Source organism: Mixia osmundae (genome assembly GCF_000708205.1).
Source record: "Mixia osmundae IAM 14324 unplaced genomic scaffold scaffold_13, whole genome shotgun sequence".
In the NCBI taxonomy this organism is placed as follows: Eukaryota; Fungi; Basidiomycota; class Mixiomycetes; order Mixiales; family Mixiaceae; genus Mixia; species Mixia osmundae.
Genome location: NW_014575551.1, coordinates 238,249 through 253,443, shown reverse-complemented (window position 1 = coordinate 253,443; position 15,195 = coordinate 238,249). Strand labels below are relative to the sequence as shown.

The following is a 15,195-nucleotide window of genomic DNA, read 5'->3' as shown; positions in this document are numbered from 1 at the left end:
TCTGGCAGCGCGCGCGCGACTGATCGAGACAAGCCGAAAGACGAACGAGCCATTGCTCATACGAGACTGAGCGACCCGCCATGTCAGCCTCAGATGTGCGGGACATCCTGCAGATCCCCAGAGCCGGTCCATCTGCGCCTGTACAGCCACTACGACTGCCAAAGAAGGAGAAGCGGCCGGATGGCATCACACGAGAACTGTATGCCCTCATCGGCGACAACGCACCTTCGCTTGCGCTGGCCAAGCCAAAGATGAAGGGCAAGCCTCGGATGCAACGTAAAGTAGCCAAGTGGTGCGCTCATCTCGTCCTGGCATGCGTGTGGGACTCAAAATTTGGCGTCGCAGGACAAGGCAAGGCTTCACAAACCAGGCGAGAAAGGACGACTTGCAGCTCTCTCACTGGGCCAGAGATGCTGCTTCCACGTCATCGGATGCAGGCGAGTGGAGCGGATAGCAACCGAGTGAGGCGCTGACAACCAGCTGGGCAGATTATGCTTTCGTCAAGTACAACACAGCCTCGGCATCGTATTCCTACTCAAACGATGAGTATCTTCACATCCTCAGAGGTCGGCGGCATGATGATCTGCTCTCAAGACATGTTCGGCTCACTGCTGCTTTCGACAGATGATGATTGGACACACGAAGAGACGGATCACCTCTTCGATCTCGCGCGTCAATACGACCTGCGCTTCGTCCTCATGGCAGATCGATGGGCCTATACTGACATCGAAGGAAAAGTGACGCCTCGCACCGTAGAGGTATACACTTCCCCGGCTCGCTATCAGCGTATGACTTATCGCAGAGCAGGATCTGAAAGCGCGCTATTACAGCGTATGCCGTAAGCTCATACGTGCTCGGCCACAGACCGACGAGAGTGCAAAGTCCAAGCTCCTGACGGAATACGCATTCGACAAGTCTCGGGAGATCGCGCGAAAAGCCTACCTGACGACGATGCTTTCGCGGACACCTGCGCAGATTGCAGAAGAGGATTTCCTTTACGTCGAGTCTCGTCGACTCGAACAGAATTACGCAAAGCATCAGCGCGACAGGGAGAACTTACTGCGCTTACTTGGTGGTCCGCTGGCTTCCAATGCGCACACTGGCATAGGCGGAGGTACTCCGGCGGGTGCAGTCGGTCTGGCTTCACCCGGTACGCCCCTGGGCATCTCAAAGTCTTCTACCAATTACAAGAAAGGACGGAAAGGCGAATACGATGATCCAAGCGCGGATGACGAAGCTTCTTTAGAACGTCGGGCGAAAGCAAATCCTCTCTTTGGTGAGTCTTCCTTTTCGTTGCTTGGCCGAACGCTCATCTTACCTTGGCCAGACGCGCAATATTGCATCACTCGAAATGATGCTTCCCTGGCTCGCAATACTTTACTTGCGACAGGACCTTCTGTCTTCTTACGCTCTTCGCGCGTCACGCCGCTCAAACCTGCAACAGCGCCCAGGATCGGCGCAGCACTAGCAGAGATGGGCATCTCACTCCGCCTCGTTATGCCTACCGCGAATAACGTAGCCAGATTGGACGGGCTGACGCACGCACTTGGTTCTCTGGTCGATCTCAAGCGAGCCACCGAACGAGCCGAATACGAAATCAAGGTCCTCAAGCAACGCAAAGTCGGCGCAACAAGTCCTGCGGCAGAGCAATCAACACCAGCCGAACGCGCCAAGCGAAGTGCTTCTGTTGCTTCCACAGAAGGCGGCAGCAACAAGCGCGCGAGAATGTGATCTGCGCGATGCTACATCTGAATAGCTTTGTCGTGCGTCAGTGCTTGCAGTGCATACAACAACAAAGTGCGTTCTATGTGATTGCGCTTCTTATGCGTCTAGTTCCAGTGCAGCAAAGCGAGGATGACTACTGATTGTGCCCGGATCGAGTAGTGGATACGAGCTGTCAAATGCAGTCGCGACATGGCTCGCTCTGTAGCGCACATTGAGCAGGCCGTGACGCAAGCGATAGACGCTACGAGAAGCAGCCGTCAGCTCCTGTGGATCGATAAAACCGTGAGATGCTGTGCGAAGTCGGGCGCGATTGGAAACGCGTCCGAGCAATTTTGCGTCGTCTAGGAAAGCAGCTAGACTTGCTAGATGTAAGTCGTACGACGCTGCTTGACCTAGATCGTCAGGATACCGCGTGAGCTCTTGCAGGTCGTGATCGAAGAGCAGTGCAACGAGGTGTGATGCGACGAGGGTGTGTACGTGCTCGGACGAGAGTATATCGTCAATGGGTGCGTGGAGCGACGGCGTCGCCCGGATCAGTCGAACTGCATCTAGCAGGAGACTAGGATCGAACGTTTTGGCATCGAAAGGTAATTGGATGGCACGTTCTGCTTGCGGCAGCCAAGTGGGTCTATGACCAAGCGAGCTCAAGGGGAACGCATAGCCAGAGCCATCGGCCGTCGCCGCTGATCGCCGCCCCGCGTGTGACCAATCTTGGATCTGTGCAGTGAGGAAGCGTGTCTGAATGAGCTGCGCGGCTGCCACTGAATACGTTACGTTGGAGGTGAGGTAGCCAGCAAGCGCAAGTTCTGCAGCTTCGACAGCGGCTGTGTGTGGATCCGAAGCTGGATCCGGTGTCGTATCTTCGTACGTCAGAGATTGCATTGCTTGAGATTCGAAACGAAGGACTCGGTCGAGCGCAAAATCTTCGTGCTCGTCATAAGCATGCTTGAGCTCTTCCAGACGCTCTTCTGACCAGCTCCAAAGTCGGTCCTTCGAGAAGCCACAATCTCGCAGACCAGCAGGACAAGCGCGCATGCCGCGCGCTACTTGCTCGTCTAGACGCTCGACAAAAGCGACAATGCCCTTGATGCGGTTGAGATACCTGAGCTGGTTTGCTTCGGTGCTACTGATCTCTTGGCTTCTGTCTCCGCTGAACAACCGATATACCCAGCCCGCCTTGCTGAAGTCAAGCGAGTCTTCTGTCTGATCGCCAAGCCGATGGATGGAGCCATGCGCATTCGCTGTGAGATATGTACGCTCGCTGACCTCCCACGGAAGCGATTTACGGTCAAGACCACGCGCAAAAGGAACCGCCCCAAGTCGCCAAAGCATCTCAAGCTTCGATCGTCGGCCGTATCGCATGGCGGGCTGATACGTCTGTAGTGAGTCGTAGCGAAAGCCGATCTGCGGCTCTTCGGGCGCACTCGGGGGACTCAAGAAGCTTTCGTAGTATTGCTGCGAGGAAAAGCTTTTGGCAGTTGCCACATCGACTGTGCTTGGTAGAGGGCGATTCTGGTGTAGCACGAGCTTGTTGTTGAGCAATCTGACCATTGGAATGACAACGTGATGCCGAGCCGATGCACCTTCGCCTTCTGTTTGCAAGGTGAAGAGGACAGACGCCATGGCGGCGGGCGTGAAGAAGCAGTTGCCGTCGAGGGGCAGAATCCAGCGCGCTCGTGGTTGAGATCTACCATGAGCAAGGGCAAAGTTGCGACCGCCGTTCTGTATCACGCATTATAGTCAGCCCTGACCGGATAGAATCTCGCAGTAAAGCACGAACATTATTGATGGCGTAATTGTTCTTGTCGTGATATGTATAATCGATAGCGCGCAGTTTGGCCATTAGACGACGGCGCTCTTGCTTGATAGCCTCTGTTCGTCCTTCCATCTGTATGAGATCGGCCTCGTTGTCCATTCTCTGCTTGAGCTCGCCCGCTGCAAGGGCCTTGTCAGCGGACTGCAAGCAAAGTCGGATGTCGAGCTCACCTGCAGAGGAAAGGTTGCCTGGGCGGGCGCTGCCAATGCCCCAGACACTCTCCATGCCACGACCGTTCACTCCACCAACGCCACCATCCCATCGAAAGCTTTGGGCGTAGTATGCATCCCAGTCAAAGGGAATCTGGAGGACATGGTCTTGTGGAACATCGAGTTCGTCCATGAGAAGGCTCGTCAATGCTGCAATGTGTGCTGGGCTTGACAACCGGTTGAGCACGAAGTATTTTTCGATTCGCGTCACCGGCAATGCTGCCGAGTTCTGTCTTGTACGCTTGCGAGACCCAGAGGCTACGTGTTCGGCGTGCTGCAGCGAGAGTAGACGAGCTATCTCCTCATCAAATGAATGCTCATGCTCCAGCATAAACCTGACATTGCGCATAGTTTGCCCTTGCTCATGTCGAGGCGGCAGATCGTTACCCAGAATGCGGTAGAGTATCAGAGTGTCCCGCTCCGGTGCATCGTAGCTATCACTCGGCTTGGCGCTCAGGAGCTGTGGCCACTTGGCCGAACGCTTTGCTACGCGCTGCGATGAGACCGCATATCTGGCCGTTTGCGCTACTGGCCTGATGCGCGATTGGGTGGAGAGCAAGGTGCATAGCAGCAGCCCAAGCAAGCCAAAGCCGCCTAGATAGGTCCAGAGCCACTCTCTTGACCTCTTCTGAGCGCGTTGCCGCCACTGTCGCGCCAGCCAAGTCGATGGCTTCGTCCGTGCAGGCGATTCTTTTGCGACCTTTGCAGGTTTGCTTTGCTCACGCGTCGGCTCCAGTCGCGATCTCAGAGACGTGCGAGGCAGGGATAGCGACAGTCGGTTTCCAAAAGCTTGCCTATAGCGCCGTCGCAGCGATGCGGGTATGAGAGCAGAGGGCACTGTCTCCTTGGCTGGCTCTGACTGCACCATCTTCTTTCGTGGGGTATGTAAGAGTGAGGCGTTGATTTCCTGGGGAAAGTGTGAATCGTGTAAATTATCTCGTGATGCGATGCGGGATAGGTGTCGTGAGCTTGTGCGTAAGAGCGGCGTAGTGGCCTGTTCGGGAGGAGGCGCGAGCATGCTGTCGACCGAGGTTCCGTTGGACGAGTGCTCACGCGAGTGCGAACGAGAGATTGACGAAGATCGCGAGATGTCAGACCAGCTGGAGCCCAGCAGCGGCGAGACTGAGCCCAGCATAGGCGAAGTCTGCGGTGTTGTCCATATTTCAGATGTTGCCGGCGCATGCAAGCCATTCGCTTGAAGGGCATGATTGGAAGCTGCCTCGAGCGGATGGAGCGCACCCCTGCTGGCGCCGCTAGCTCGCATGCTTGCCATCTGAGGGCCGGCTGCACCTGTGGCGGACGCAACGTTAGTTGCTTGTGCATTGGCATCGAAGAACGTCGGTATGGTCGCTCTGTTGGAGACGTCCATCAGGGCACGGCGCACAGTGCTCGGCATTTTGCTTTCGGCCTTGCTCATGACGTGCGTGAGCTCATGGGCACGGCTCGTCGGTTTCGCTGCGTCGTCTGTTCGGTCTGTGGCTTGAACAAAGGCGCAGAGGCGTTTCGCGGTACCCAGCTGAAGCGAGCGTGTCAGCAAGCTCTAAGTCGATCTTCAGTGTGCCATCCGTGGCTTTTGGGCTCCTTCGCAGACCATCCGACCAGCAGCTGGACGCTGTCCTTTTGGCTGCCGCTGCACAGATCACAGACGCGACGCGATCGATGCACGCGATGGCGTCAAATCTTTTTTCGGTCTGAGTCAGAGCCCGCCTGTCGATCTGCGCAGACAGCTCAGATGAAGCGCAGGCTCGCCCGTGTTGGCTGGCAACAGCGCAGGAGCTTCACGCCGACGACTTCTGTGCCGCCGAACAAGCAAAAGTTTCTCCTCGACCCAGCAGAAGCGACTTTTCCTCGAGGTTTCCTAGCTTCAGTATGCTCTCCAGGAACGCAGTCCGTCTGTTTTACTGACGGCAGCTATCGTTCGCTAGGGTGTGCATTGCGGCATCAAAAAGTCATCAGCGCTTGATTTGTCACTCATCGTCTCGTCCACACCCGCATCAGCAGCCGCCTGCTTCACTCGCAATTTCTTTCAAGCAGCGCCTGTCCAGATTTCTCGGGAGGTCCTCCGCTCCCAAGCGGGTATAGCTCGAGCGCTCGTCGTCAACTCGGGCTGCGCAAATGCCGTCACGGGCCAGCAGGGACTCAAGGATGCACGCGCCATGTCAGACCGCGTCAACAGGTGGCTCCAGACGGGCACGCATGATCGTTCGAAGCCGGATGCGAGTCAGACTACGCCCGAAGGGACAGGAACGCTCGTCATGTCTACCGGCGTCATCGGTCAGACACTGCCCATGTCGCGCATCTCTGCCGGCATAGAATCTGCCTTTCGTACAATGTCATCCTCCTACGAGGCATGGACGGAGGCTGCCAGAGGCTTCATGACGACAGATACCTTTCCGAAGCTCAAGACGCGAGCGTTCCAGCTTGGCGGTAAGGAGGTCAGGTTGGTAGGGATAGATAAGGGCGCAGGCATGATCCATCCCAACATGGGACCACCCAAGGCGACAATGCTGGGTATGATTGCAACAGATGCAGCCATTGCGCCCAGTGCGTTGCAGGACGCGCTGACGCATGCAATCGATCGCTCCTTCAATTCAATTTCTGTCGACGGAGACCTCTCGACTAATGACACCGTCATTGCGTTGGCGAACGGACAAGCGCAATCCGCCCCGATCGATTCCACCTCTTCATCCGATTATGAGCTGTTCAGAGACGAGTTGACGCAATTCAGCATCGATCTAGCCAGTCTCGTCGTGCGAGATGGTGAAGGGGCAACAAAATTCGTTAAAGTGTCAGTCGAAGAAGCGCCAACTTATGCAGGCGCACATACCATCGCTGCTACGATCTCTCGATCATCACTCATCAAGTGCGCACTCCATGGTGCAGATGCGAACTGGGGTCGCATCCTGTGTGCAGTCGGCTATTCCAGTCCGGATTTTGAGATTGACCCCATGAAAGTGTCACTGTCTTTTATTCCGCATGACGGTACAGAGCCACTGAGGCTACTCGTCAAAGGCGAGCCTGCACACTTTGACGAGGATAGAGCACACAAGATGCTGCTCGAGGACGAGATCGAAATCCGCGTGCAACTCGGACTGGGCGATCAGAGCGCTGCATAGTCAGTAATCTTTGCCTTTTCTTTGCGCAGGCTGACTTGAACGGCAGCTACACATGTGATTTGAGCAAAGAGTACATCTCGATTAATGCGGACGTAAGTGTGCGCTCCTTTTCCGATGCATCCACTGACACTCGGGCGACACAGTACCGAAGCTAGTGCTTGTATCATCTGTCTGCATTGCATCATAGAGAGGAACATCACAGGAAGAGGCAGCGATCCTTGAAAGCACGAGTGCCAAAGATATCGTAGTCTGTATCCCTGATCCACTGCTCGACTATCGCAGGCGAATCGAGCCGCGCCAGTACGGCAGCCCCTTTCCACGCGACAATTCGAGCGTCTATCTCTCGGGGCGGCGCTGTGATGGCGATAGATTGGGCCAGCGCTGCTGAGCGTAGGCTGACAAGACCGGCCAGACGGCTTTGCACGGCGAATGGCATGCCATGCAGCAGACTCGTACCGCCAACGAGTATGAGATTACCCAAGAATCGTTTGAGCCGCTGAATGCATCGTGCCATCAGACCAGCAAATGACGATACGTAGAGCCAGACGAACCTCCTCCGAGATCGAAGTCATGATGCTCTCATAAATGCCGCCATCGACGGACGTCTTGGACGACTCGAAAGCGACATCAATGTAGGGATAGTCGACATCGACTGGCGGCACTGGCTGAGGCTGAGGCGACGCTTGCATTGCGGGACTGCTCGAGCGAGTCATGTCTTTGCTGATGCTGATAGTCGAGATGGCAGGCTGCAGAGGCGCACTAGATTCTTCCTTGCGCATTGTAGGCGGAGACGTGCTTGTAGAGCTCGGCAGAGCGCTTTCTGGCGTGGGTTGCGCCCGGGGCGTCTGCGGCACGGCAAGCGTCGCACCTGACGGGGCAGCTGGTGTCATATCTCCATTCGGAGCAGGCGTCGGCGTAGGTTCTGGCGTGGCGGAGGCATTGAGCACGCTAGATGGGCCTTCGTTTTCGAGCGCCTGCAGAACGAGCGACGCAGATGGTAAGACTGGCTGGGCAATGACGGGATGCAAATAGCGTGTGCTGTTTCGCATCGCCTGAGTCTTCAGAGAACAGATATCAGCGCAGCAAGAGCGACTGTGTGGTTGCGTACGGTAGCGTCACAATCGGTCTCCATGAGCTCATCGACCTCATCGGTCGGCTTTTGCCAAGACATGCGAGGCTTTGCTCGCTTGCTTTCAAAGTCTAGGATTGGTGTCCAAAACAGGCACATAGGTGCCAGTATGACCTCGTCAAAGAGTCTGATGGTGTACTTTGGTGTCGCGCCAGTGACGTGTGGTCGGCGGAGATGGAAATTATACAAATTCAGGCTTGCGTCCGACTTACACAAATTGTCAGACATGCTCGGCAGCAGCATACTGCGCTTACCTCATTCAGAATGCAGCAGTTCTCCTTGAGCCAATCGAGCAGCTGCCAATCGTATGATCGTGCCAAGTCGATATCCTTGATAGGAAAGCTGGCTCTTTGCAGCAAGTCGAAGAACACGCGCGTCACATCGTCGCCACCATAGGCCAAGGTGATCCTGCGAGTTCGTCAGCGTATGCGATTGGCCGATGCAGGAACACCTACCTTGTGTCAGACAAGACGAGGCCGTCTTCGACGCAAGAGACGGATACTTTCTGGGCTCCCATATCGACCACGCAAGCTGACGACAGCCCGGCGCCAAAGGTCACGCAGAGAGATTCTTGTTGGATGAGCAGGCACTTGAAGCCCATACTCTTGAAGGCCATGTCACACATCTCCCGAACGTAGTCGTACTCGCACAGATCTGGCACGATGAGAATGCAAGAGTATTCTGGAAATGTGCGTGCCGGGATATCCAATTCATCCTCGAGCGTGCTCGTCCAGATCGCTTCTATATCGGCCATCATCTCTCTCGGACTCGCGTAGAGGCTGGAGTCGAGGCGCGCTCGTACTAGCGGCCAGCGAAGCTCGTAGCCTTGCGCTTTGGGGTCGGGTATCCGCAAAGCTTTGTCGCCTACGACATAGGCAGGCCTTTTGAGTTCTTCTACGTCCGTCCAGTCCATCCGGCCGGCATCGTTATGCTCGGGCACCATCTCTGGTTGAGTCTGCTCGTTATAACTCTTTGCGAGCTGAATGCCATTCGGCTGTGTGCGTAGCTTGAGCATCCTCAGCCGCTCTCTGAGCTCCGACCGGAGGAAGAGGATCTGCTCATCAAGCAGCTTGCTCTTCTCACTCTCATGCTCTTGCTCGTCGGCATGTCCATTGGCTGTGCCTGGCGGCCGGCTGACTCGGCGAGCAATGCAGTTCGACACGGTCAAGGGCAAAGCGTCGCTTCCCCTGCCTATCCTGAGGTTGCGAGAGCCTGGATGGATGATGATGATCTTGTCTGGCGTAAGTCCATACCCTTCTGGCTCGTCCCCATCCGTCGCAGTGTTCGCTGCTTGAGCTACAGGGACCGTCTGGTTAGCCGCCGGGCCATTGCTCACTGCTTTCCGCTGCTTCTGCTGCGCATACTGCTCTGCTAGCTTCGTGCGCTTCTCTGCACGCTCGCCATCCCAGACGAAGGGCGCAGGACGACGGTTGACGAGCTGGGATGCTTCGGTTTTGCCAAAGGTCGTGTTGACGGCCTTGCAGTTCAGCTGACCGATGGGCTGCTGCACCGAGCTGAACTTGAACGGCACAAAGTCGGACGGTATGGCGGGCTCTGCCTTCTTGCGTGGCATCGTGCAAGGCAAGCCTGGGAGGCCGACGCGAGAGCTAGCGATGGTTTCAATCAAGAGACGCGCTCGTAGCAATTGATCATCTCTCAAGAATACCCCCGGCCGGCTAATCACAAGCATGATCGAGTGCAGTAGCGAACATCCATTAAGTACCAACAGCATGCGACCGATGCGCAAAGGCGAAAGCCCTGCTGCAACCCGTTCCCAGAGAGCAAACTCGTCTAAACGTGAGTTGGCTTTTCGTTGACAAAGTTGGTCTGATCTTCACCAGAGATGTCTTCGAGTGATCGTCCCTTTGTCTCTTCCTGAGAAGATAGCAAAAAGTCAGCGATTGCAACTTTGAAAGGCAGACCATGACACGTACGATGAGGAGCGTCGAGAGGAATCCGGTCAACATGAACAGACCGAAGATTTCGAGCAGATGGTTGATCCAGTTGCCAGAGCCGACGGCACCACCGCGGTCCTTCAGACGAGCAAAAGCGACTTGCGAGATGATCGCTCCCAGCTTGCCAGAGGCAGCGCAGATACCGTGCGCGGTGGAACGGTATCGTGTCGCGAACGACTCGCCAGGAATGATGAAAGTGGTCGAGTTGGGGCCTGCGTTGAAGAAGAAGTTGACCAGGCAGTACAGCACGATGAAGGCAGCAATCGCGTTGGACTTCAGCTTGTGGTAAGCGAAGCCGAGGATGGCAAAGAGGATCGTGAGCATCGCCTGCAATAATCTTGGTCAGAGCGCTTCAAGAGAGGTAAGACGAGCCACTCACGAAGCCGATCAGTTGGAGAGGCTTGCGGCCGGTAAAGTCAACAAGCAATTGGCACGCCCAGTAGCCGGGAATGAGACCGGCGACGGAGAGGACGATGTTACCGACGCAGATATTCTTGAGCGATTGGTAGATGATCTCCTGGGGTGTACCAGTCGTAGCAGGGCCGAAGCCAATGTTGAGCAAGACGATCGAAGAGTTGAGGCCGAGACCGTAGTAGGCAACATCGAGAGCGAACCACGACCAGGCGCAACCGAACAGTTGCTTGAAGTTGGACCATTGACGGAAGTGAGCCATGAAGTCGCGGGTCGTCGCCTTGGGCATGTCGACCTGGTCGTGAGAGTGGTCGTAATCGTGGACGTAGCCACCGGTGGCAAGGAAGGCATCGACATCGGTTGCAGCTTGCTTGATGTTGCGCTCGACATCAGCAGTGAATCGGGGCGTTTCGGGAATCGTCAGACGGAAGTACAGCGCAATCACACCCGGCACACAGCCGAGTCCGATGAGCCATCTCCAGCAGAAGTCGACACCGTGGGGTGCGCCGACGACGTCCTGGTTGATGATCTTGCCCTTGTAGGCGGCAACGACGATGACACCGACAATAGCGGCGGCAAAGTTTCCGTAGCCTTGCGCACTGTGCGAACACGTGTCAGAAACGCGTGAAAGACAAGAACGTGCGATGTGACATACGAGAAGACGGTGGCCATCATACGGCCACGGATGCGAGTGGCAGCGAATTCTGATGTGATGCACGCAGACAGCGGGTAGTCACCACCGATACCGACGCCCATGATGAATCGCCACATGACGAGAACACCGATGAGGGAGACTGCAGGACCGTGACCAGAGACGGCCTGGCCGAGCGTTGCGATGATGATGATCATGAGCTCGATGCCGTACATGCGCTTGCGGCCGTAGACATCTGCGAGCCAGCCGAACAGAAGCTGGCCGCAGAAGGTGCCGACGGGCGTCGCGACCTTGAGACCAAGATCCTGGTTGGCGGTGAGCTTGCCCTTGAGGGGGCCTTGGTTGTAGACGTAGCCGATCATCGTCGAGGCGATGTTGATGGCAAAGATATCGTATGCATCAGTGAAGAAACCTGTGAAATCACGATTGGAGCATGAGCACGTTGGACTCTCAACATGGTGGCAGGGCAAGACTGACCGACACCGGCGACCAGGCAGGTGCGGACGTGGACCATGCCAAACTTGGCATTGTCGACTTCTGCAAGGGCTGCACGTCGACGAGCGTTGAGGCTCACACCACCGACGCCGTTGTCGGCTTGGCCGATGCTATCATGCTTGGCATCCTTGCCGAAAGAGTTGCTGTCCGACATGCTTGCGAACAGAGAAAGCTCTCTTGCTCTTCTCTTCTACAGATGTGTCGGCAAGAGACGACCCGACTTTTTATCGTCAAGAGTTGGGGGACAAGGTGATCCCTGTCTCGCCTTATATTCCGGCCGGTGGCACTCCTCGCAAAATTTGCAGCCGCAACAAGAGTATTTCCCGGCAACTCCAGTCCATCCTCGCTCTCTATCAGCTACGAACGTGCGCACGTTCTTTCGAAACAGGCCTGTAGCGCCAAGTCTGGTCAAACCTTCTGTCCGGTCGGTCTGAAATTCCAGATCACTCTGATCGGCAGATCACCGCCATCCCGAATCGAGAACCGCGCAGTCAGCCAAGGGGCCCCGGCTACAGACCGACATGCAATCGGACGGGGTACACAGTCTAGCGCTGCACACGCTGATCCCATACGCAGCCCAGGCGATCGTGCCGTAACCTGTCCCACCCGGTAGTGGTCTCGAGTTCGTCATGCTTCTTGTCCACGCGAGGCTTGAGATAGAATACGAGCGCAAGTGAAAATGCGATGACCGCATACACGCTACCGACTAGTAGATCGACTGTATCGCAAGTCAATTTAAGCTGTTGCGAGATGAACGTGCACAAAAATTGGCTTGCCTGTAAAATGATGACCTAGGTAGACCGTGCTCCAGAACACTGGGCCAAGAGAATGTCAACGACGTCGGGCATGGAGCAACGAGCAGCTTACTCCAGAGATAGTAGACAATCATCGTCGCCACCGTAGTGCTTGACGAAGCATATCGCGCGACGTACAGAGCGCAGCAGACGCTCGTCGCCGCATGTAGACTCGGCAGTGCGCCAAAGACAACGGGCGATCTTTTGAAGGCATACCGATACAAATGTGTCCCGAGGATATCATCGACTCGTATCAGGCCGGCAGGATTGCCTAGCGAGGCGTAGGACGGCTCCAAGATACCATTCTTCGCTCCATAGAGAGGATTGTAGTACCAAGGCGCGGCATTACTGCACATATCATCAGCGGGCTATCCCTTTCGCTAGCGGGACGACGGACGGGAACAGAATGTGTGTCGTGAGACCGGCGATATTCTGAAAGCCCAAAGTCCAGCCAAAGGCTTTCGAGACGCCTGGCGCGGCAAAGAGCCACAGCCAGAATGCGCAGAGAAAGGGTGATGCGAAATGAAGTACTGCTCGAACGATTTAGCTGGCGCGAGCAGACGTCAAGTACGGCAAAATCACCACCGTATGTGGCGAATGCGGCCAAGTCTATGCTCGAGTGGATGGGCAGCTGGCCAAGCAGAGAGACGGCCTTGAGCTGCAATGGAAAGGTCAGAACGAGCAGAGCGAGCAGCTTCTGTCGACTGAAGGTGGATGAATATGTCGAAAAGGGGTATCCTTGTGCGCCGTCGAGCAGCACTTGATCGCATTCCGAGCAACTGTCATCGTCCGACGTGCAGTCGTATGCGAAGTCTTGCTCTGCTTTCGAGTCGGGTATCTCGTGATCAGATGACGCGGCAGTCGCGTCGTCGGAAGAAGAGGCAAAGGAAGCGAAGGCGTCAAAGGCCCCCTGCCGAGAAGTACTCGCGCTTTCGCTCCCAGTACTCGAGACGCTGCCTTGACGCCATCTGTCTGGGCTCGGGCTCCGCTGTGGAGGCATGCTCTGCGGCGTGGGCATCGGCACAACTGCATTGCGCAAATTCGGGCGAATATGCTCTTGACGGCTTACAGACCCGAAAGGTATTGCAGGCAAGTCGACAAAACCTGACCGCCGACGATCGTGCTTCTCCTCATCGTAAGAGAGGCCATCACAATGTTCCGTCGCGTCGGACGCTGCTGCAGCCGGTCTGGCGTCAGAATGTACAAGCAGATACGCAAATCTGTACGGCGCTCTTCAGCTCCATGCGTTCATAGCAGGCAGAATGAGCATCACTGACGGTGAAGCTATCAGGGTCGCAAGGACGAGGCCGAGCGGTGAAAGTAGGGCACTCTCCCAACTCGGCAACAAATCCAAGTTTATCTTCGGCCGCCAGCTTTCGGGTATCCTCCGGCCTTGTTTGAACGCCAGCGTCCAAAGTATAGGCGGCCAAGCTCCCCAGAGGATGACCGCAAATGTTCCGAGGAGGCTACGCCCGTTGGTGAAAGCTCGGTAGACATGCAAGACAAACTCGACGAGCGCGCGCAGATGGAGTGTGCTCGTGATGAAGGACAGTATGCGGACTGTGTACCATGCAATGTTGGCAAGGCCGGCAGACAACCGCATGGTCACGCTTGTCGGATACTGCTTTGTCGTGTGACTGTTCTCTTATCCTGACTCGGCAAACGGAAAGAGGGTGAGAGCATCCGTCGTGTCGTGTCTTGCCTGACTCGGTCACCTTGACTGCGACACGGAGTACAAGGAGCAGTTCCGATGACTGCTCTCGCTCTTCTCGCTCCCTGCGCCTCTGCCAAGGACACAGCTTGCGTACGCAGCGTGGTCGCGTGAGCGCTCTGATCTCTGATTGTGTGTAATCTCCGTTTGTCCGTGTCTGTGCTTCCCGCGATTGCGTGGAGGTCACTTCAAACCATAAAAAATCCTCGGCTGTCAATCCAAGATGGCAGACGACAGAAAGCTGCCCAATGTGCTCATCACAGGCACGCCAGGCACGGGCAAGACGTCACATGCCGCCACTCTCCTGGACGAGCTAGTCCAGAAGCATGAGGGCTTCCGGCACATCAATGTAGGCGAATTTGTCAAAGAGCACGGCTGCCACGAGGGATGGAATGAGGAATGGCAGTCTTATGACGTAGACGAGGACAAGCTGCTAGATCAATTGGAGGCAATACAGACGCGAGGTGGCATCATCTTTGATTGGCACACCTGTGATGTCTTTCCCGAACGCTGGATCGACCTCGTCGTCGTTCTGCGTTGCGAGCATACCAAGCTATGGGAACGTCTCGAAAAGAGGTACGCATGCCGTTCTTGGAAGATTGGCGAAGCTGACAGCTAGCTTTGGTAGGAAGTACTCGCTGGCAAAGATACAGGAGAACAATACAGCAGAGATCATGATGACCGTACTAGAGGAAGCAAGAGCTGCATACGCTGACGAGATCGTTGTCGAGCTACAGAGCGACGGACCAGAAGAGATGGAGAGCAACGTCGAGCGGATCGTGCAATGGGTCGATAGTTGGCTAGCCCAGCGTGAAGACTAGCGCCTCCATCTGGGCCTTCACGTCATTCGACAAGACTCATTGCGCCGGTGTTGCAGCGATAATTGCAATGTCAGAGCCTCTGACTCGACGGATAGATCAATCTTTGTCCTCTAGCAACGACATCGGCAGAAACTGTGCACGTGTACAGCTCCTTGAGCCTATGCTGGGGCTTCTACACTCACGACAATGCGCGCAACAATCTGGCACCCTTCAGCTCGCTGAGGCGATGCTCAGTTGCGTGATCGAATGGCCTCCAGATGACGATCTCGCTCCGGTCGCAAGCAAAGATGGATGTGCGCACACATTCGCGCCGCTTTGACATGGCAAAGTCTCACGATCCGGGACGAACGTTCGCAAACAG

The 15,195-nt window shown here is 55.9% G+C and overlaps 6 protein-coding genes across 6 annotated transcripts; 3 read left to right on the top strand and 3 right to left on the bottom strand.

Moving 5' to 3' along the window:
* The first annotated feature begins 13 nt into the window (after nt 1-13).
* Nucleotides 14-2,066, top strand: L969DRAFT_90693 (uncharacterized protein). Its single transcript, XM_014709794.1, has 6 exons — nt 14-292; nt 346-437; nt 489-566; nt 625-758; nt 808-1,276; nt 1,328-2,066. The coding sequence occupies exons 1-6, from the start codon at nt 81-83 to the stop codon at nt 1,729-1,731; spliced, it is 1,389 nt and encodes a 462-aa protein (XP_014565280.1). The 5' UTR covers nt 14-80; the 3' UTR covers nt 1,732-2,066.
* Nucleotides 1,822-5,167, bottom strand: L969DRAFT_97114 (uncharacterized protein; the record flags this gene model as incomplete). Its single annotated transcript, XM_014709793.1, has 3 exons — nt 1,822-3,447; nt 3,506-3,660; nt 3,712-5,167. The coding sequence occupies 3 exons, from the start codon at nt 5,165-5,167 to the stop codon at nt 1,822-1,824; spliced, it is 3,237 nt and encodes a 1,078-aa protein (XP_014565279.1).
* A 285-nt stretch (nt 5,168-5,452) lies between these two features.
* L969DRAFT_79714 (uncharacterized protein) lies at nt 5,453-7,021 on the top strand (the record flags this gene model as incomplete). Its single annotated transcript, XM_014709792.1, has 3 exons — nt 5,453-5,617; nt 5,676-6,865; nt 6,913-7,021. The coding sequence occupies exons 1-3, from the start codon at nt 5,483-5,485 to the stop codon at nt 7,019-7,021; spliced, it is 1,434 nt and encodes a 477-aa protein (XP_014565278.1). The 5' UTR covers nt 5,453-5,482.
* L969DRAFT_90691 (uncharacterized protein) lies at nt 6,791-9,619 on the bottom strand. Its single transcript, XM_014709791.1, has 5 exons — nt 8,451-9,619; nt 8,250-8,403; nt 7,975-8,202; nt 7,418-7,924; nt 6,791-7,362 (listed from the first exon to the last, which is right to left on the bottom strand). The coding sequence occupies exons 1-5, from the start codon at nt 9,566-9,568 to the stop codon at nt 7,063-7,065; spliced, it is 2,307 nt and encodes a 768-aa protein (XP_014565277.1). The 5' UTR covers nt 9,569-9,619; the 3' UTR covers nt 6,791-7,062.
* Nucleotides 9,620-9,710: 91 nt separating this feature from the next.
* On the bottom strand, nt 9,711-13,905 carry L969DRAFT_54544 (uncharacterized protein; the record flags this gene model as incomplete). Its single annotated transcript, XM_014709790.1, has 11 exons — nt 9,711-10,277; nt 10,330-10,960; nt 11,017-11,425; nt 11,491-11,698; nt 11,882-11,925; nt 12,068-12,248; nt 12,271-12,323; nt 12,376-12,650; nt 12,700-12,835; nt 12,885-13,522; nt 13,580-13,905. The coding sequence occupies 11 exons, from the start codon at nt 13,903-13,905 to the stop codon at nt 9,711-9,713; spliced, it is 3,468 nt and encodes a 1,155-aa protein (XP_014565276.1).
* Nucleotides 13,906-14,236: 331 nt separating this feature from the next.
* Nucleotides 14,237-15,153, top strand: L969DRAFT_97110 (uncharacterized protein; the record flags this gene model as incomplete). Its single annotated transcript, XM_014709789.1, has 3 exons — nt 14,237-14,589; nt 14,642-14,780; nt 14,818-15,153. The coding sequence occupies 3 exons, from the start codon at nt 14,237-14,239 to the stop codon at nt 15,151-15,153; spliced, it is 828 nt and encodes a 275-aa protein (XP_014565275.1).
* Between the last annotated feature and the right edge of the window lie 42 nt (nt 15,154-15,195).